General features: G+C 41.4%; 1 protein-coding gene across 1 annotated transcript in view; it reads left to right on the top strand.

Moving 5' to 3' along the window:
• Window positions 1-22,332, top strand: part of LOC143297962 (protein phosphatase 1 regulatory subunit 12B-like) — an 87,671-nt gene that overhangs the window by 10,963 nt on the left and 54,376 nt on the right. The window contains exons 2-9 of the mRNA XM_076610585.1: window positions 10,641-10,771; window positions 13,856-13,974; window positions 16,522-16,681; window positions 17,346-17,490; window positions 18,505-18,579; window positions 19,492-19,556; window positions 20,056-20,219; window positions 21,869-21,918. Coding sequence (XP_076466700.1) covers window positions 10,641-10,771; window positions 13,856-13,974; window positions 16,522-16,681; window positions 17,346-17,490; window positions 18,505-18,579; window positions 19,492-19,556; window positions 20,056-20,219; window positions 21,869-21,918 — 909 coding nt within the window. The remainder of the gene's footprint in view (window positions 1-10,640; window positions 10,772-13,855; window positions 13,975-16,521; window positions 16,682-17,345; window positions 17,491-18,504; window positions 18,580-19,491; window positions 19,557-20,055; window positions 20,220-21,868; window positions 21,919-22,332) is intronic.

The raw sequence follows: 22,332 nt of genomic DNA on the forward strand, positions 1-22,332 counted from the left end.
AAATAGTTGATTTTATAGTAATCATACTCCAGTAGGATTGCTTCCTGTTCACATAGGAAATAATTAATTTGATAGTAATTATACTCCAGTAGGATTACTTTTTCACATCTCTATGAGTTTCTGTGTCTGGTGTGTCTCTGTGTGGGTTTATAGATATATGAATATTTTTTGTTTCTTCTCCCATTTGCTAAATGAAAGTACTTATGAAATCATAGTTTTTGTTATTTAGTTAATCAGCTTCATTGTTAAGTTGTGAGATATTACTATCGTAAAATATATGGACAAGTCACAGTAGAAAGACAGTGGACATGTTTTGAGTTTGAGTTTGGTGTGTCTGTGGCAAGGCTCACCTGTAGGGCTAATTTGATTTGTCCCAAATGGGGTGCACTAATGTGTTCAGCTCCCACCAACCAGAGTGGGTGGAGGAATATATATAGCACAGCACTGCTGCCACTGTGTTCAGGTGAGAGAGAGGGAGAGAGAGACCTGCTGCACACTTTGCAGTCTTTCTTTACAGCTGCTTTCAGGCAGTCTCTGGATCCCCAGGTGCCTACTTTTCACTGCCAACCTTCCGTCAGTGTGTGTGCGTGCATGTGGTTAAGATTGTGCGCGAGTGTGTGTGTGCGTGCACATACCTGTCCCTGTGTCAGGCTGTCTTTTACTGTGTTGACATGTATGCATGCATGAGCACTATGTGTGTGTGCACGCAGGGTTGTGTGTTTCTATGACAGTATGAAAGTGTATGCAGGGCCAGTTTCTGATTTCTTCTTCTCAGTCTTACTCTGCTGTCAGTACCTCTCACTTCATCTCTCCATTCCGCTGTCATTCTCACACTCACAGATTTCGTTTCTGAAGAGACTGGAGGATAGCACTTCAGCATCATCTGTTAACACATTTACAGATCATTTTTAAAGTTGTTTGTGTGTGTTTTCAATGTTAAAAGCAAAAGATGCAGAGCTCATGTCAAAAGAAAGCAAATACATGTATGTGGGTGTGTTACTTCTTAACTCTGGAAAGAGCTGCCCACTCAGTGAGCCATATTATCTGCCTCGCCTCATGAGTCAAGGGGATGGGGAGGGAGGGGAATCAGATTTTCCTCCAATAGCATTAACAAGCATGTCGTCAAGTTTGACGAGTTAGGAAATTATACTGTTACACTGGTATTGGGTTTTTTTGTTTGTTGTTGTTGTTGTTTTGTTTTGTACTCAAAGCATCAGCAGTTTTATTTTTAACAACATGGTGTGATGGGGAGATGGTGCTGAAGCATGTCAAGCAGTTCTGCCACTGATCCCAGGTAGACATGCTGCTCACAGCCAGACAGACACTGACTTTTCCTCACTTTGTCTCACTGTCTGCCTTTCTCTGCGCCCCCCCTCCCCCAAATCCCCCATCTCTCCTCTCTCTCTCTCTCTCTCTCTCTCTCTCTCTCTCGTCTGCTTAGAGCTTGCTTTCTCCTTCCTGCTTGCTTTGCTTTTATTTCCCTGTTTGTCTTTTTTCTCCTGCACCCATTTACTCTTTCTCCTGATCTGCCCCCTCCCTCCCTCTCTCCCCCTCCCTGCCCCCTCTCCCCTCTCTAGCTATAATCTTGATGTCTGGGAGAGGCAGGTGGGCAGGTGATAGAGAAGACGGGTGTATGACTGTACCAATTCTTCATATTATTATTTAAAAAAAATTATTTAAAAAAAAATATATAAAAAAACCCATTAAAATAAGAATAAAAATTTTCTTTTTAAAAGCATGCTGAGGTGATGACTTTTATAGTAAGTTGTTCAGTTTCATCACAAAGTAGTGCCACACACAGTCTTTACTCTCTCTCTCTTTCTCTCTCTCTCTCCTCTCTCTCTCTCTCTCTCTCTCTTAGAACTTATCTCATCTTTTCTCTCTGAAAGAAAACAACTTGTGTCCACAAATGGTTCAAAATCAATGTTATTACCAATTAACTATGGTGTACCTCAAGGTTCTGTTTTGGGACCTATCTTATTTTCTGCATATATTAACGACCTACCCTTATCTATCAAGACACCATGTGAAATGTTTGCTGATGACACCACCATTCATACTAGTCATACTAACCTATGTATCGTATCTCTTTCTCTTCAGGAAAGTATTGACCAATTGATTGAATGGTCCGAACTAAACCACATGTGTCTCCATCCTAAAAAAACAAAATTCCTAATAATCACAACAAGACAAAAACGTCAAAATATATCCATAAACTGTTCGCCTATTTTCATCAAAGGTGACAAGATTGAAGAAGTTGACCACCATAAAATCCTTGGCATCACTATCGATAATAATTTGTCATGGTCACATCATATTTCTCTGTTATGCAAACAGGTATCAAAAAATATCTATCAACTGTCTAGAATCAAACACTTTTTGGATCTTCACTGCCGAAAACTATTTGTCAGTACTTATATAGAATCACACATTAACTATGCTTCGACAGTGTGGGATTCGGCGAGTGACAGTATTATAAAACCTCTATTGAGTCTGCATAGAAGAGCTGTAAAATTGATTCTTTTAAAATCTTCATCATTGACTGTATCTGATTATAAAGCTCTCGATATCCTCCCACTGAAAACAAAACTTCTATTTAACAAAGGTCTATTTATGTTCAAAATCATGTCTGGATTTGCTCCCCCCTCGCTGAAGAATAAATTTGTAATCAACACTCATCGTCATCTTCATAAAGTTATGGTACCACTTCCAAGGATCGATCTTTTTAAATCTAGTCTGTCTTATTCAGGGGGCTGTTTATGGAATGAATTATTATCCTGCCTCAATGTAAACACTGTAAAAAGCATCCCTAACTTTAAAAACATGTATCGTGCACATTTATTGAAAAACATGTGATTATGTGACACATATCAATTATAAACAAAAAATCATGTATAGATTGTCAATATATATACGCCTCTCTCCTCCCCTGTCAGTCTCTATGTCTCTCCACTGTCACTGTCACTATATCTGTCTGTTGTCAGCCTCCCCTGCCTTCTTTACTCTTCCTCTTGTCCATTCTTCCTTCCGCTCTCCACCACGCCCCTACCCTATTGTCCTCGTTGTTATTCATCTATCGCGATATTGTATTGTACATACGTTCTATGTTATGTTGCACATGCTTATGCAATTTTGACGTTGATGTTGTGAATTGACTCTCGCTTTTTTTTTTTTTTTTTTTTTTTTTTTTTTTTTACTTTGTTGCTTTTTTTCCAATTATTATTCATGCCCAGAGGGCTGGATGTAAAAAAGTACTTTGTGCTTACTCCTTTACCCTCGTAAAATAAAATTTCGTTCGTTCGTTCGTTCTCTCTCTCTCTTTCTTCCCCTGTCTCACACACACACGCACACGCGCGTGCACGCACACGTATGCACACACACACATATACACACACACACAACCAACTCGGCAGCACATGATTGGAATATTCATTCACATATTATAATGCATGCACAGGAGCACTTTGACATACATTTGCATGTTTGCATACTTCAACATAAATACATTAAAAAGTCATTATGATTGAAATTGCTTATTTAGAGGGGGAGAACAGTCCTGGGAAGGGGGAGGTGGATATGGTATTAGATGGAAAGGCAGAGTATGATTTAGAGAAGGGAAAGATGGTGATACCTCCTGGAGAGAGGAAGGGCCTAGAAAAGGGGAAAAGATAGCATATTGATGGAGGGAGAGAGGGGAGTAGTGGGTTTAAAATGCCTGGATGGGGATAGAACTGATAGAGAGAGCACTGGTGTTCTCTTATGCCTACAAATTAGTCCACTGTGAATTGTGAGGTCACTGTTACATTTGCAGTATCACATCTCACTTACCCACTTTAGTTGTGACACCATTACAGTATCACATCAGTTAACACAATTTATCACTTGAGTAACACCACAACAGCATCACATCCAGGGGAGGGGAAGGGAGAGAGAGATGAGGCACTGGGTATGTGGGGGTGGGGGGGAGGTGTCAGGGATTGATTGGTGGTCAGTCTATCATGGATGAATGGTATGGATAGAATGTGTTGTTATACACACACACACACACACACACACACACACACACACAATATATATATATATATATATATATATATATATATATATATATATATATATATATATATATATATTGCACAGCTTTAGACAGGCTCAGGAATCCAAAGATTGAAGTTGAAGGTGGACTATCAACCATGCAGGGGTTTACCAAGCTGCACTGGCTCAGCTGTATTTGTAGAAGGCTTGACCTGTTTCCCCGAACTGCCTTAAGCACCAGGTCAGTTTAGCCATTATTCACCCTGCCCTTCAGCAGTCAGTCATGTTCACAGCTGCTGTTATATAATATAGTATTACTTTACTATACAGAATTGGTATTATTCAGTACTGCCACGCTGCACCTGGGTCTCATGGGTGGGTTGCAGCAGTGATGACAAAGGATCTAATTTTTTTAGGTTCCCTTGTCTGTCTGGTGGGTTTTCATCCTTTAGAATTTCTGTTCTAGATAAAACTTAAAGTACCATGAACAAGAAAGCAATTGTTCTGATGAGCATTAAAAAGTAATCACTGCTAGTCAGTGGCGTTTGTGTGTGTGTGTGTGTGTGTGCGCGCGCGCGCGCATGCTTGGCTGGGGATCAAGAACTTTGCCAAGACTGCGGCAGTGTGAGACCTGGTTGCAAGTTCTGCAAGATCATTTTCAGAAAACAAGAAAAGTTATGTCTGTTGTTGTTGCTGATCAGTGTGAGTTTGTTTGTTGTTGGTGTTTTTTGTTTTTTTTGTTTGTTTTTTTGTTTTGGGGTTGTTGGGTTTTTTTTGTTGTTGGTTTTTGTTTTTTGCTTCAGCTTTCGCTGCTGTACAGTTCAGTCTGTGTTCTGGAAGTTGAGTTCAAAATTAAAGGTTTTGCGTATTCACGTTTTGGTGTTTTTTGGTTTCCTTACCTTTGGACTATTTGGAGAGGGACATTACAAAATGATACATGGTGTATGAGATACTTGATCACTTTATCAAACACAGATACTTGTGCATCAGTTTAAGTAGAGAATGGACAATATATCAACAGCAGAAAATGAAACCTCGTGCCTCCCTCCATTAGACATTAATTTACAACCTCACCAGTATTTGTTCCCCCTCCACTACACCTTTAGTGGTGGTCTGGATGCTTGTCATCTGAATATGTCTATGTTCACATACAATACATATTTGTATAAAGTACCGGGTACATTTGTATGTATACATGTATGTGAGGAGGAGGAGGAGAGACTTGGCTTATGTAACCTGTTGTTGCAGGTGCTTTTCTGAGCATGTGCACATTTCACTCATATGCATGCAGGCATGCATGGGCATACACACAGACACACACACACACACACACACACACACACACACACACACACACACAGAGAGAACATACCCAGCTTTGGGGACCAAACACACTATACACCAGCAGTAAACGCAACATTAATGCAAAAACAGAGAAAATCAGATAGTGATAAAATATGATCAAAGCCAGTATGGTCAAGTATGTATGTCAGTTGATAACAATCATTCATTTCCCTGACATAACAAAAGACAAAATGTTCAATTTTCACTTTGGAACTATACAGCACTTGACCAGAAACTATTTGTTTGCCCTTACAGTACAGTGTATCAGTGTATTCATCACTACATGACTCATCTGGTTCTATCAGGAAGCTGTTTTGTATGGAATGTTGAAAGGAAGGAAGCGAGGATGTGCTGACCATTCCTCACCCACTCTCCCACTTGGCTTTGGAGTCTAACAACCATGGGAAAACATGATGGGCAGATAACCCTTCCCCAGAAAGAGGGGATGACTGATACATGTGTGATAAACAAAAGCTGTGTGGGTTTGTTTTTGGGGTGGGGTTTTGTTTGTTTTTTTCAGGCCATAGCAGGACTCTTTTGTTGTTTAACTTTGGATATGCTGTTGGTAGGAAGACATACTAGTATAATCCAGTCTTTTGATGGAAACAATATCACTGTATCAGCTGTGGTCAGTGAACTGCTACAGTCTTTTATTGATGTCAGTTATTTGTTATTGAATTGTTTTTATGAGAGAGCACATTCACACACCTTTTCACATACACACGTAATTCTGTGAGCTTTCTAGTACGCTAAAACAGAACAAAATAACTTTTCAAAATTTGTCCTGATGTTCTGACACCAGGCAACTTTGAGATTTGGGTTGGTGAGAAAGTATCTATATATTTTTTTTTAAATCATACCTATATATATATGCTTGTTGAGAAGTACTAGTAGTAGTGGAATGTGTGTCTCTGTGTGTGTGTGTGGCAGTTTGAATCCTAGTTACCAGTATGAAGAAGGGCTTGTCTTCTGCTTACCAGTCAAACAAGTTGACAGACAAGTGTTGTTGTTTTTTTTAAATTGTTCGTCATGTACTTGTTTAGCCTGAGGAGCTGTAGTACAAGCTCTTTGTTGGTACCCAGTAATTGAATGGGAATGATTCACATTGCAAGAACAGCGTAGAGTGGGAATATATATGCAACAGGCGCGTGAAGAGGTGGGGTAATGTTCAGTTATGATTCGTTTTATTAGTGATTTCAAATGTTATTGGCTTAATCATTTATTGGCATATTTATTTTGATATAAATTTATTTATTTGTTTTAAATTTTACATATAATAGAAAATGACAACAAGTATATTTGAAATAAGTGACGTAAAATACCAAAAAAAATTTAAAAGTCAGGTTATAAACTTACATAAGATTAAGAATTCAGCATAGTGTAGCAGTACTTCTTGAGATAAAGACTAGAACATCTGCTTGAGATATCAGCTTGGATATATGAGCCCACCCTTACCCAAAGGTGTGAGAAATGAGCAGAACACTGATTGCCATTTGTCTGCCATGCTGGCTGTGTCATTGATCAGTTCAAGTGGTTTATCAGCTCACAACTGAAGAACTACTGGGTCATTTCTCGCTTTATCAGTTCACATCAATTCATGGTGTCATGGACACCTGTGTGTACCTGTCTGTTCCTTCATGTGTGTCCCTCTTTCATTTTGTGACAGTTTTCATTGTTGATATGCAAACACGTGCATGTGCAAATATGTACACACACACACACACACACACACACACTGTCTAATAAAACTTCAGGTGAATAGACGCTAAACTGAAGATCACAGGCACACACACACACAGCACACCACCTCACACTACTCCACTCCAGCCCCTCCACCCAACCCAACCCAACCCAACACCCCCCCAGCCCGCCACCCTCCACACCCTGCCCCCACCCTTCCCCTCCACCAACCCCCACCCCACACGCATTGGTTAGAGAAAGAAAAGGCAGTGTCAGACAGAAGAAAGCTCTTGCAAAAACAAAAGCCCTGGTATCCCTTTGCTCACAGGGGCAAGTTGTTCCTGTCTGAGTAGAGCAAAGCAGTGTAGGTAAGGGTAGCCCCCCAAAGACAAGAGTGTTGAACAGAGGTAGGAGCACAGAGGAGCGCCTGACCCTGATTTTACCAGCACACTCAGGGGCTGCTACTATCTGCTGCCTTCTCCACCACCGCCAGCCAGCCCCTCTTCCCTCCCCACACCTACCTCTATCAGGGTTGTATCAAGGTGCGCCTTGTTCCCCTGTCTGATTCCCCCATCACACCCCTCCTGCACCTGTACATAGGGTCAAACCCATATCTGGGGGGGAGGGGGGCGATGCTACCCAGGTTTTCCCTGGATCCCTCTTCTGTGTCCTCAGTGTGTGTGTGTGTGTCTCTCTCTCTTTACCCAAACACTTACAAGAACAAGATATGCTTTGTAGCGGTATTCAGTCCCTTTCCTTCAAAAATTAATATTATCCTAAGGAATGTATCTGGCCTGTTTAAACAATTCAGCAAAGAGATTACTTTTGGGGGGGAAGGGGGGGAGGAGAAAAATAAAGGTGTGAATAACTGACAGCTTTAATTTCGGTGGGTGCTGAACTGAACTTAAGAAGCCCTTGGATTTGGAGATCTCTTAAAACATAGCTCCCATTGATGCAGAATATGCAGGAATATATTTTTATGATGTAATACATGGGATTGTCATTGTGTCTACCTTTCTAAAAGTTTCTATGCTTTCAGCTGTAAGCATCAGAGTAATGACTCATCTGCTGATGTTATTACTTTTATTAGTGAGGGGTTATCAAATACATGTGCGTAGGTGTGTTCTACACCAGATTGTGGGGCAGAAAGTGGATAAAAATAGACTGCTGAAAGTGCAGTTTAACTGCCCATAAGTCTTCATATCCACAGTTTTGACAAGCCAAACTTTATGGCTGTAGGTCTGTCATTTAACTTTTAAGACCAAAAATCACCTTTCCTTGGCTTTTGTTTATTAATGTTGAAAGCACACCTAGTATTAGCAATTATTTATTCATTGTTAACCAGTTTTGCAGCTTAGGCATAGTACATGTATGCAAGCATGCATTCACAGACATGCACAGGTACACCTCCCCTCACCACCCCCCACCACCCCAACACACACACACACACACACACACACACACACACACACACACACACACACACACACACACTCACCCCTCACACAAACACACACACTAACACTAGTCTCAGATACCAAAAGCTTTAATGTTACACTTACATATGGATTCTCGTGACAGTTAAATGAAAATGAGTCTGAGTTACACGCATAACAGACATATAATCATATATATACACACTAATGCATGTGCTTGCAGTCCCATACAGTATTGTTGGAAGAGTGTAGATCAGTGATTGTGTCCTTTTGATATTTTCCATTTCACTGAAGAAGAAGAAAAAAGATTCAATCAATCAGTGTGAGTACGAATATGACTGCTGTAAGTTTGTGGTCCTCACATTGCCTAACAGAAAGATGGAGTTACAAGTTTTGGTTTAGTTTTGGGGGTTGGGTGGTTGTAGTTTGTTTGTTGTTTTGGGGTGGGTTTTTTTAATTTTTATTATTACCGTAGAACTAGTATCATAAATGAAATCTGTGTTTCTTTTACACTATAGTTTCTGGGATGTCATCTTTTTATTAAATGTGTATGGAATTTTACATTTTTCAGCCTTTATTTTTCCAAAAATATATAAAACTATTTCGTAATGTGAGAAACTACAGAGTGCTTGCCCAAAACATTTTGCACCAGTATCAGCAAAGCCTAATTTTGAACACTATTAAAAATAAAAACAATGAACACAAGGCAGGTTTTCAATGGAAACTGAAGCTGTCATTGCTCCCAGTCCTGTCACAGTCCAGGTGGTGTAAGATCACACAATGGAAAGACAGGCGTTTGAAAAGGATATATAAAGGTAAAAACAAGTGACTTTCAGTTTCAGTTTAGTCCATTCTGAAACACTCTTTCCTCCCTCCTCTTGACTCCCCCACTCACAACTCAGTTGCCTGTCTCACACAAATCTTTGTGTTTGCATACTTTGATACTACTTTGATTAATGAAAAATATTTTGGGCATTCAGTGTATGTGTGTGTTGTTTTTCTTTGATATGTAATATACAAGCACTTGAAGCAGATGGGGTGTTTGTTTGGTTTTTTTGTTTGTTTGTTTGGTTTTTTTGTTGTTGTTTTTTAAGAGGGCGGTAGAACAGCATCCAGAAATCTCAGTGAGAGAAACCCAGGTTTGTCCCATTGTAAATCCCCTGGCGTTGTAACTGGCTGAGGGTGAAGGTTGGACAAGAACCACTTATCCAGCCCAGTCTCAGTCCCAGCCCCAGTGGCTCGGTCTTATCTCTGGACAAACTTGGTATAATACACACTCGTACCAGTCCTAGCCTGAGCTTTTGTCTTTGGGATTTATGACAATCAACTGGTTGGACCCTACCAGGTGGTCAGTGCTCTGAAATGTACACCGTCAACTGTTGATCAAGTGAATGTAGGGTTGGACTAAGTTTAAAGGGGTTGGGGGAAGGGCTGGGTGGGCCTGTTTTATATAGAATAGAACTGTTTGGTGGTGACAAGGGCATTAGACTCAAAGAAGTATGAGAAGGAAAAGTTGGTGTTCAGTCAATGAGCATTTCGCTGCAGGTGAAATAACTGAACAACTAAGATATTACAAAAAATTTTAAAAAAATAAACATACTGATACAGACACCAGTCAGTCAAGAATGCTCAGTGAAGAAGTAGGCGTTTGAAATGTGAACAAATTGTACGGTATCTTGAAAGTCATTTTTCCATTTGTTTTTTTGTTTTTGTTTTTTGTTGTTGTTTTTTTTAATGGTGATTATAACATAATATAGATCAGTACATTACATTTATTTCTTTCACTTTCATTATGTCTCTTTGTGTGTGTGTGTGTGTGTGTATGCCTCCCTCTCTCTCTCTCTCTCTCTCTCTCTCTCTCTCTCTCTCTCTCTCTCTCTCTCTCTCTCTCGTGAACATGCTGACTTTATCAACTTCAATTAACATTGATTGATAATGTCATTATGCCAATATAATTATATGCCAGGGATGTCCAAAGCTGAAACCGTTAACCTCACTGGAGTAACCGGAGGATTTTTATCATTTTCTTATGCGAGTGTCAGTGTGTGGAATTTTGACAAAGGTTGTATGTATACGCTGTATATGCATTATGTTGCATTGTGTTTCAGGCATGTATCATATACGAATATTTGTGTTGTGTTGCAGGCGTGTATCGATGACAACCTGGACATGGTGGAGTTCCTGGTGAAGGAGGAGGCGGACGTGGACGTGTGTGACAATGAAGGGTGGACACCGCTCCACGCCACTGCCTCCTGTGGGTTCACCGAGATCGCAAGGTGAGCCTTCACCATATTTAGTCTGCACTACAGTAATGTTGATGAATAATGATATCAGTATGATTAGAATTGTTGTTGTTTTTATCAAGCCCAAAATCTTACTTCATAGGCCTCTGAACTCTAATCCCATTCCTTTCCACCAGTTCATGCGTTTTGTAATTCAGCATAGAAATTCACAGTGGGATGGTGCATTTCCTTCAAAAGTGATAATTTCAAATATATTTACTCATACATGTTTTATGCTGAGCACATGGTCCCCTGTATGGAGGTTCCCAACATCCCCAGCCCCAAGGTTTTCACACACTACTAGGCTGATGGAAATGTGCATTTGTTGACCACCCCTAATCAAAGGCTCTGTCAGGGTTGTACCAGAAATATTCCCTGTGACCTCACCAACCAGCCAAAAAAAAGAGAGAGACTCACCCCCCCCGCCCCTCCTCCCTGCACAATAAGGACCAGAAATCTGACACAAGACACAGATACAACATGTGAATTATGCAGATCTGGGGTTGTTGTTTTTTTAAAAAGAAGAAAAAAAGGGAGGGCTGGTTGGGGGGGGGGGGGGAGAAATAAGGATATTAATGATGTTTCTTTGGAATGAATTTTTAGGGAGGAAAATTATTTTCAAAGGACATTGAAAATGTTGTATCGTTATGCTAAAAGGGTTGCTCTGTCCCAGAGGCAATGGCTGTAAAAAGCATTGAATAATCAACACTATTTCCTCCAGCAGTGTTGTTAAAAAAAACATTTTTTCAAAGGGTTGAAAATTTTGCGTGTAAAATGAAAAGCCAGTGGCAACAAAAGGCATTCAGCAATGAATCAATACGGCTGTTTCTTCCAGCTGGTTTCAGCACGATTCACTGGTTTGAACCTTGCAAACAGCGTTTTTCTGAAATAGTGCAAGTTAAAGCATAATTCAAGTACTTGACAGTATCTGCTAACATCATTATCATGATCATTGTCAACATTGTCCCCTTATGTTCTCTCTTCTTTCCCTCTCTCATTTTCTTGATCTCTCTTCTTTTTCTCTCACTTTCTCTACGATAAATGTGTGTCTAGAAACCAAGGACAAATAATGTTTTTGATTAAAGTAAGGTTGACTTTCGACACTTTCTTGCAACTGTTTGAAACAGGAAGGTGAGTTAAAGATGTGGAGTCCTAAGAAAGTTAGGTTAAAAGACTACCTCCACAGGCTTCAGAAGCAACAACAAAGCTACCATGCCGTTGTTTACCTCACAGAAATAAAGGATACAGGAAGCTATCACAGATGTAAGTAGAAAGGGAAGAACTGGAGCTATAACGCATCAGATATTGGCGTCATGTCAGAATCAACAGTGCTCCTGACTTCCGCTAAGTGAAGCAGATTCTTCCTGTGCAAGAGCCAGATATTTGAGTGACTGAATAAATCAGATGACATACTCAGTTTTGAAGAGAAACATTTGGAGTTAGTAGTACAACTGTATGGGTGTATGTGTGGAGGGGTTTGAATAATGGGAGGAACTAGTTGAATGTGTAGTTGATGTGTGCATGGGATGTGTACCTTGTGTGCATGTGTGTGCAAGTTTAGTTTGCCAACCAGGCATATGAACAAATGTTTGTTTTAACCACAGATGAGATAGCAGCTTCTCTGTCTGTCTGTCTGTCTGTCTCTCTCTCTCTCTCTCTCTCTCTCTCTCTCTCTCTCTCTCTCTCTCTCCCTGAATCACCAGTCTCAGTCTTGCCAACTCTTGTTTTTGGTTTCAGTTTATGTTTTTGCAGAAGTGTGATTCTGAGAGTTTGTACTGATGTGTACCCAAGTCTTTGCCTGTCTTTTCTAACACCTAGTATTATATAGTAGCAAACATTTCCATGGAATCTGTACCCCCACATTCCCCTATCACCGCCTCCTCTCTCTCCATCTCTCTACTTCTCTCTGTCTTGCTCTCGCTCTCTGTGTGTCAGTTTCAGTTTCAAGGTGTCAAAGCCTGCAGACTGATCCATGAAAACTCAACACTACACCTGCAGTTTTTTTTTTTGTTTTTTTTTTTGTTTTTGTTTTTTTTTAAGTAAGTACGGAAAAGGAGCAGATGACTGATTTTTGCATAATGATAAACCCAACATGCTGATCAAGGCTCTCATTTAGAACAACAGTCCTCCAGATTTGAAGCTTGCTTTACTGTTTTCAAGGAGCTGAATCTTTTGCTTCTCCCTGACACTGCCCCCCACCCCACCCCAGCCCACCCCATCCCCTCTCCAGTCCACCATCCAGCTACCAAACACTACTCTGCCCTGTCTCACTCAGGCATGCACACACACGCGTATGCACGCTCGCGCGCGCGCACACACACACACACACACACACACACACACACACAGTCACACACACGCATGTTTGGTTTTGCTTTTTATTGTAGTTGTGGGAGTGAGGACATATCAGTCATCATCAGCAAGGTGGATAGTGGTGCTGTTAGTGACTTTAGATACTTGTGTTTTTTGGTTGTTGTTTTTTTTTGTTTTGTTTTTGTTTTGTTTTTTTGTTGTTGTTGTTTTTTTGGGTTTTTTGGGTGTTTTTTTCAGGTACCTGTTGAAACATAGGGCCAATGTATAGCTGTACTTTTTGTGATTTCAGGTAGCTGTTAAAACATAGCTGTGCTGTTTGTGACGCTGGTAACTGTTTAACATAGCGGTACTGTTTGTGAATCTAGGTACCTGTAAAACAAAGCGGTACTGTTTGTGGTTTCAGGTAACTGTTGAAATATAGCGGTATTATTTGTGACTTCAGGTACCTGTTGAAACATAGTTGTACTGTTTGATTTCAGTAGCTGTTGAAACATAGTGGTACTGTTCCGTGTTTTCAAGTACCTGTTGAAACATAGCTATACTGTTTTTGATTTCAGGTACCTGTTGAAACATAGTTATACTGTTTGTGACTCTGGTAACTTAAACATAGCAATAGTGTTTGTGATTTCAAGCACCTGTCGAAAACATAGTGGTTCTGTTTGTGATTTCAGGTACCTGTTGAAACAGGGTTGAAGGCGGTACTAGTAGTTTGTGACTCTGGTAACTGTTTGACATCGGAATACTGAATACTGTTTGTGGTTTCAGGTACCTGTTGAAACACGGAGCCAATGTTGGAGCTGTCAACAATGATGGTGACCTGGCCATTGACATTGCAGAAGATGAAGAAATGGAAAAACTTCTGCAGGAAGAAATGAACAGTAAAGGTGAGCAGCGTCGTCTTGACAACTGAGGCACCCAGATATCAGACAGGGATATACTCAAAGTGCAGTTTTTAATGTTACATGTAAAACTAACAAATCATTCTGTCTGTGAAACTGAGGTACACGTGAAATGCATGCACAATGAAAATCACAGCTGACATCTATCAGTGACAGATGTCGAGAAGGTGGTGAAATTGCAAGGGGATCCATATGATAGAAATATTGCACATGAACTATAAATCTTAGAAATCTGATCACTTTAGAAGTACCATGAGTATATAAGTACGAACATTTCGTGCGCAGATTGGACTATTCAGCCATCTGCGCATTCACAGATAGATTCATGAGCATCCTCCCCCCCACCCCACCACCACCCTCCCCCCATCCCCCAGCTGGATGACAACGATGGTCATCATCGATCTCGATGGACACACACCACCAAGTACCAGGATAAAGTGTGCAATAAAAAGGCCTTCGACACCGTGAGTAGAGAGGGACTGTGGAAGATCATGGCCAAGTACGGATGCCCTCGGAAATTTATTTCCTTGGTCAGCCAATTCCATGAAGGCATGCAGGCTCGAGTCCAGGACAAAGGCGAAACATCTGCTCCTTTTGCTGTCACAAATGGTGTCAAGCAAGGCTGCGTCCTGGCTCCAACACTGTTCAGCCTCATGTTCTCTGCAATGCTTACTGATGCCTTCAGAGATGGCGATGTTGGAATCGGCCTAAAGTACCAAACAGATGGTAAGTTGTTTAACCTCAGAAGGCTTCAAGCAAAAACAAAGGTCATGACAGACATCATCAGAGACTTTTTGTTTGCTGATGATTGTGCCCTCAACGCTGGATCTGAAGCTGACATGCAACTCAGCATTGACAAGTTTGCCACTGCCAGCAGGAACTTCGGTCTTACCATCAGCACGAGGAAAACTGAAGTTCTCCATCAGCCAGCCCCAGGGAAACCCTACATTGAGCCCAACATCACAGTCAACGGTCAGAGACTCAGTGCGGTGGAGCGGTTCACATACCTTGGCAGCACACTGTCACGAAATGCGACCATCGACGATGAAGTGAACGTCAGGATTGCAAGAGCAAGCGCAACTTTTGGTAGACTCAGTGCAAATGTCTGGAACAGAAGAGGCATTAGTCTTGAGACCAAGCTAAAGGTCTACAGAGCAGTAGTTCTCCCCACACTACTGTACGCCTGCGAAACTTGGACAGTGTACCAACGACATGCCAAGAAGCTGAACCACTTCCACACAACATGCCTCAGGAAGCTACTGAACATCAAGTGGCAAGACAAGACCCTGGACACAGAGGTGCTCGCAAAAGCCACCCTTCCCAGCATCTTCACCATCCTGATGCAGTCCCAGCTTCGCTGGGCTGGACACGTGGCGCGCATGCCAGACCATCGGCTGCCCAAAAGGCTCTTCTATGGCGAGCTGCAACAAGGGAAGAGATCACACGGAGGTCAGAAGAAGCGCTTCAGAGATACTCTGAAAGTCTCTCTGAAAGCGTTTGATATCAACCCTGACTCCTGGGAGGAATCTGCAGTGGACCGTGACAAATGGCGTGCTGCTGTGCACAAAGGCGCCAAGTTGTGCGAGGCCAACAGGACTGCTGCAGCTGTTGAGAAGAGGCAGGCCAGAAAGTCACGGGCAAACAAGCTCCCTGACAATGGTATGCCTGTCTTTGTCTGCCCCAACTGTCAGCGAACATTTCGTGCGCAGATTGGACTATTCAGCCATCTGCGCATTCACAGATAGATTCATGAGCATCCTCCCCCCCAACCCAACACCACCCTCCCCCCATCCCCCAGCTGGATGACAACGATGGTCATCATCGATCTCGATGGACACACACCACCAAGTACCAGGATAAAGTGTGCAATAAAAAATATAGTAAAAACAACAAATATTAACTAGGATCATAATTGGGCTTTTTTCTCTTTTTAAGTTTCCTCTCACAAATTATCCTCCCATACAGGTAGTACCAGGATAAAGTGTGCAATCAAGAAAAAAACAGACACAAATACTAAGCATTAACTAGCATCATGATTTGACATTTTTTTTCTTTTAAAGTTTGCTCTTACGAAAGTTATCCTCCCACACAGGTGAGGACACAGTGCTCTTACAAATTATCCTCTCACACAGGTGTGGACACAGTGCTCTTACAGATTATCCTCCCACACAGGTGTGGACACAGTGCTCTTACAAATTATCTTCTCACACAGGTGTGGACACAGTGCTCTTACAAATTATCCTCCCACACAGGTGTGGACGCTGTACTCTTACAAATTATCCTCCCACACAGGTGTGGACACAGTGCTCTTACAGATTATCCTCCCACACAGGTGTGGACACAGTGCTCTTACAAATTATCTTCTCACACAGGTGTGGACACAGTGCTCTTACAAATTATCCTCCCACACAGGTGTGGACGCTGTACTCTTACAAATTATCCTCCCACACAGGTGTGGACGCAGTGCTCTTACAAATTATCCTCCCACACAGGTGTGGACGCAGTGCTCTTACAAATTATCCTCCCACACAGGTGTGGATGCAGACGCAGCTCGGCGCGAGGAGGAGGACTGCATGCTGGCTGATGCCAACCGCTGGCTGCAGAACAAGACAATTGAGGACAATGCCCACCCCAAGACTGGCGCCACAGCCCTCCATGTGGCCGCTGCCAAGGGCTACATTACCGTCATGAGGTGATCACTGTCGCTGTCTCACTATGCTTTTGTTGGGATTGTTTTGTTGTTGTGGTCTGTGGATAGGTAAAGAATAGTTTTAATAAGCCGTGGTTTGTTTCCAGTCTTTTTTTTTTTTTGTCTTTTTTTTTTTTCAGGTTACGCAGTGCAACAGTATGATACCAACACTAGTCTGAAGCTGACATCCTTGATTTTTTAGAAGAATGGGAGGGGAGTGGGGGTTGAAAGAGAACCACAGCTTCTTTTTTTTTCTTCTTTTTTTTCTTTTTTTCTTTTTTTTTTTTTAATTTCAAGCTTGAAAGATGCAGGAAGTGTGCAGTGTTAGTCAGGAAATTTGAGTAATTCCAGTGTAAGCCAGACACACACATCAGCAGCATCAGCTTCACCTGTAACTGCATCAGCTATCGTTCACTGAGTACACATTGGAAAAATTACTGATATTGTTCACTTTCTGAGTGGGGATGCCAAACATTTGTGTGCTTGTGGAGTCTTGCCAAGGTAGTAGAGTGAAATACTTATGTTGCAAAATCTGTATTCAGGGTATGATTTCAGGGGGGAGTAAAACAGCACGCTAGCCATGTGTTGTGAGAGTAATTCATGTTTCTTTCCAGGGCATTACTGCAGGCTTTGGGGCCTTATACTGATGTAATTTTTTTCTGTCCAGGGTACTACTACAGGCAGGGGTGGACATCAATGCTCGTGATGCTGATGGCTGGACCCCACTGCATGCGGCTGTCCACTGGGGGCAGGAGGAATCGTGCCAGATTCTGGTCGAGAACTTCTGCGACATGGAGATCAAGAACAATGCTGTAGGTGGCTGTGCTCTTCATGGCACTCCATTTCTGAAGTCAGTGGTGTCTGTTCCAAGGGCGCTTTTATGTTATGCATAAATCTGATATGGTGTGTTCGACAGAAAAAAGTTTGATATTCTCATGGCTCGATAGATGGTTCTGTCATAGTTTGATATACATTTAATAAGTATTATTTACACACTTTCTTTACCATGAAGGTTTTATCTTGTTAGTAACCTCCCCTGTGTTCCTGTTTTTGTTTGGAGAGCACATGTGCACTTGTTCTCAGTGTTGGTCAGGTCAAAGCATAGGGATATATTTGGATCTCCAGAATGCATGAGTAGTAGTTCCTGATGTTTCTCTTTGACATTTAAACTATTTACAAAAACTCGGGTTCAGTTTTTGGTTATGGATACTCTGCATGTTAATTCTGAGGGGAGGAAAGTTATGTTTGAATCAGTTGATATTTTACCTTGAAAATATTTTATATTTGGTTTCTCAACTAGTCTTTAGAATGATGTGTACAATGTTGTAATCCTGGATCATCCTCCCTTCTCTTTCTCTCTTCTGTACCCCCCCCCCCTCTCTCTCTCTCTCTCACACTTGCTTTACCCGTTTTTCTAAAAAAAAAACCCACCCCCCTCTCTGTCTCTCCGCCCCCCCTCTGTTTCTACCTTTCTCTACTTTCTTTCTCTCTACCCCTCTCAGTTGGTTATGTGTTGTATGGTGTGTGTTTCTTTTACATGTTAACATGCCACAAGACTTGCTATATTAGTTTATGATAATAGGTGTTTTGCTTTCCTTGTATTGTTAGACTTTGGAGTCAAATGACTGAAAAAATGTACTGTACCACCATTTCACATGGGCTTTTTTACGCAAATGACAGCATAGTATCAAAGTGTCAAAAATGTGTCTACCCCTCTCTCTCTCTTTCTCGCTGCCCACCTCCCCCTCCCTCTCTCTGTCTCCATCCATATCTCCGACTTCTCATTGCAGTATGATGTTGACCTTTTTCACTGTTGTGCTCCACAGGGACACACTGTTTTCGACTTGGCAGACAAAGAAATGCTGAACCTTTTGGATGAACTGAAGAAAAAGCAAGCCACAGTGAGTGAATCATCTGTTTTGTTTCTTCTTGAAGCAGGCAAAATTTCTGCGAACTAATGTTCATTTTGCTAGCATAGAAGCTACCCAGAAACTACCCATTTAAAGCAGGCAAGATTTCAGTCTATAATTGTTGTTTTTTCTTGCATAGAAACTACCCTCAAACTATCCTTTTGAAGCAGGCAAAATTTCAGTGTGCAAATGTTCTTTTTGCTAAAGTAGAAGCTATCCTGAAACTATTTCAGGCAGGCAAAATTTCAGTGTGCAAATGTTCTTATAGTCTATAGAAGGTATTCCAAACCTTAGAATTATTAGATTAGATGAGTAATGCTTATATGGTCATGAAGACTGCTTCATTTAACAGTTTTCTTTTGATATAAATCCAAAATAAGATTTTTCTTATAAACTGATACAACTGGTGACTGCAGGACCTACTGTAGTGTATGAAAGGACAAATTTTAGATATTTCAGTTATCCGAGTAACTTCTGGGTGAATGCTTTTTACTTGTGAAACATTTCTCAAGTGGTCAGGTTATGTGTGTTGTGAAACATTTGTCAAGTGGTAAGGTGACCTCTGTTGTGAAATGTTTGTCAAGTGGTAACGTTTAAATGTGTTGTGATACATTTGTCTAGTGGTCAGACTATATGTGTTGTGAAACGTTTGTCCAAGTTGTAGGGTTATATATGTTTTGTAACTTTTGTCAAGAGGTAACGTTACATGTGTTGGGAAACATTTGTCAAGTGGTCAGGTTACATGTGTTGTGAAATGTCAGTTCAGATGGTAAGGTAACCCTCGTAAAATATTTGTCCAAGTGGCAAGGTGACCTGTGTTGTAAAATGTTTGTCCAAGTGGTAAGGTGACCATTGTTGTGAAACATTTGTCAATTGATAAGGTGACCTGTGTTATGGTTTCAGCTCCGAACAGCCTCTGAATCCAACAGTGACATCATCCATACAGCAGGTCACAGCTCCAAGAGAAGGTCAGTGGTCCATCTGCTTCTTCCACTTGTTTTCTGTAAAATGAAGAGTGGAATTCTCTCTGGAAGAAATCCAGTCTTCAAGTCCTTTGAGTGGATCTGAAAAATAAATAGATAAGTCATGCCACATATGTACAGACATGCGTACACACCCACCTACATCACACACTTACCCACACTGCGTACCTACCCACATCTACACAACACACTCGCATCAACACACACACACACACATATATATATACTTTCAGACATACCCACTCATGTGATTTATATACCTTTCCACACCACAACACAGCACATCATGCTTTATAGCATATGATTACTGGGTTACCTGTAGACAGGCTTGAACCTAAGTTTAGTGAAATGTGTGGCTTAATATGTTCCTGATTTAGAGACTTGCAAGTTTTCAAAGTCACATTGCAGACAGCAGCTACTGAGACCTCAAGAAAGAGGTGGTATTTTTGGCATAACTTGACGACGATGTTGCCTCGTGTTGCAGAAGCTCAGTGACTCGCATGAGCAGCGGTCAGAAACAGAACGTGATCACCAAGACTTCGGAAGAAGAGCGAGCCACGTTGGACGCCAATCTGAGCCACTTGTCTTCACCCAAAGAAGAGGAAGAGAAGAAGGCCAACAGTTCAACAGCGCAGGATGCTGAGACTGGTAAGAAAGGACTGGCTTTTGTTATTGTTGTTATTATCATGGATATTTATATAGCACCTATCTTTGGTGAGAGACCAAGTTCTGAGTGCTTTACAAACACAGTCATTTGCACAACAGGCTGCCTACCTGGGTAGAGCTGACTGACAACTGTCATTAGGCAGTCCTCATTTATTTCCTGTGTCGTTCAGTCAGTCTTCAGTCGCACGCATGCCTATACACACAACATGCACGCATGCACATGAGAGAGAGAGAGAGACAGAGGGAGGTGTTCTGCTGCAAAATTTCGACATGAACAACTCTCTTTTTGCCATGGATTCTTTTACATGTGCTGCACATGGCACCTTGGCTTCTCAGAATGACAGTGTCCAGACCAATCAGTGTCTTGTGGAGGAGGAGAAAATGATGGTGAGTGTGGGATTTGATCCTGCGCCCTCAGATTCTCTTGCTTCTTCGGTGAAGGCATTTCTACTGGGCCACCACATTTTGATGTGTGTTCATACTAGAGGGGTGACACAGCACTTGTGTGAGGAATGCGCAGAGATGGTATTGGCTGTATGATTGGGATCAAAGTTTTAGCACTTTGATGGTCAAGCATACTGATAATTGTCCTTTTCAAGAGCAAATGTATTTGTCCCATGGTTGCAAAATGTGGATATTCATGAAATCCTATTTTCAAAAGCCTGATCAGTAATGGAATATTGAACTTTTGAAAGGACACATGCTTCCAGCAACATCTAGTGGAGTAGCTGAACAGCTGAGTCATGTTAAGCAGCTGAGTGACTGTAAAAAGTGCTTTTTGTACAAAATACAGTGTCAAAAACAACAGCAGGGAATTGTTGCTGTTTAGTTCAGTGAGTTGTCATTACTTGAGAAGGTGGAGGTTGTAGTTTGCGCTTCTAGAGTTAAAGGTTTTGTGGGGTTCATAAGGGTTATTTTGTAAGAATGACCATTTTCCATCATGAACTGTACCTTGTCAAACTGTTGCAAACTAGGCCTGTCGGTTTGCCCTGCTTGGCCAAATTTTGCGTAGCAACATTTTTTTGTTCTCCTGTTGATGTTCACCTTGTCTTTCACCATGGCTGTTGAAAGGAAGGTGGCAGAATACTTAAGATGCTTATCTGCCTGCCAATAAAGTGTTCGTGATGTTTGGGATCAAATTCCGCTCTTGTCCTTTCTATAAAGTTAGACCAGAAAATCAAACCTGTGCATCTAGTCATTGGGATGATATGATAAACCGAGATCCTGTGTACAGCACGCACTTGACGCTCTGAAAAAGAACCCTTGGCAAAGAGAGTGTTGTCCTCTGGCAAAATTCTTTAGAACTCCACTCTGATAGGTTCACAGATATATGCATTCATGCACTCAAGGCTTGACAAGTGTCTTGGGTCATGCTGCTGGTCAGGCATCTGCCTAGAAGATGCAGTATTGCGTATATGGATTAGTCTGAACGCAGTGACACCTGCTTGAGAAACTGAAACTGTTGACATTTGCCAGGTTTTCAGTTTTTTTAAACTTTCCTCCACCGCATGCATGAAAAAAAAAGTAATTGTAATCCTTCCATCCCAATTGACATAGCTTATCTCAGTGTGTATATACATGAAGCAAAACATGTCACCTGAGATGGAGCATTGTGTTTTCTGTTCTGACAGAGCGCAGAAATGAACTGAACAAGCAGTCCTCTCTCATCTCACAACCTCAGGTAAGTGGCAGCAGGTTGCTCGTAGCGTTCTTCTGTAGATGTTGGCTAGATCAATTGCTAGGGTAGAGATATATATATATAGAGTGTGTGTGTGTCACTATGTTTTGTCCTTCACTTGTACAGGTCTACAGCGTAGATAGACTGTGGGGGATAGGGCAGTGGTGTTGTACTGGAATTGAGGACAGTGTGGGTGTGTATAAGTGAGGTTTTGTGTATAAGTGAGGTTTTGTTGAACATGCTTATTTATATATAGTCTCTGTATACGAGTGTATATTGTGATATATATATATATATTAGGCTTGTATGTATGCTTGTGCTCTGCCCACATACATATACATGACAGTTGATGCAGAGGTTTAACACTTTTGTGTGTTCATAACACACCATGTACACAAATATGAGCCATCTCACATG

The sequence above is a fragment of the Babylonia areolata genome, chromosome 23, assembly GCF_041734735.1.
Source record: "Babylonia areolata isolate BAREFJ2019XMU chromosome 23, ASM4173473v1, whole genome shotgun sequence".
Lineage (NCBI taxonomy): Eukaryota > Metazoa > Mollusca > Gastropoda > Neogastropoda > Buccinidae > Babylonia > Babylonia areolata.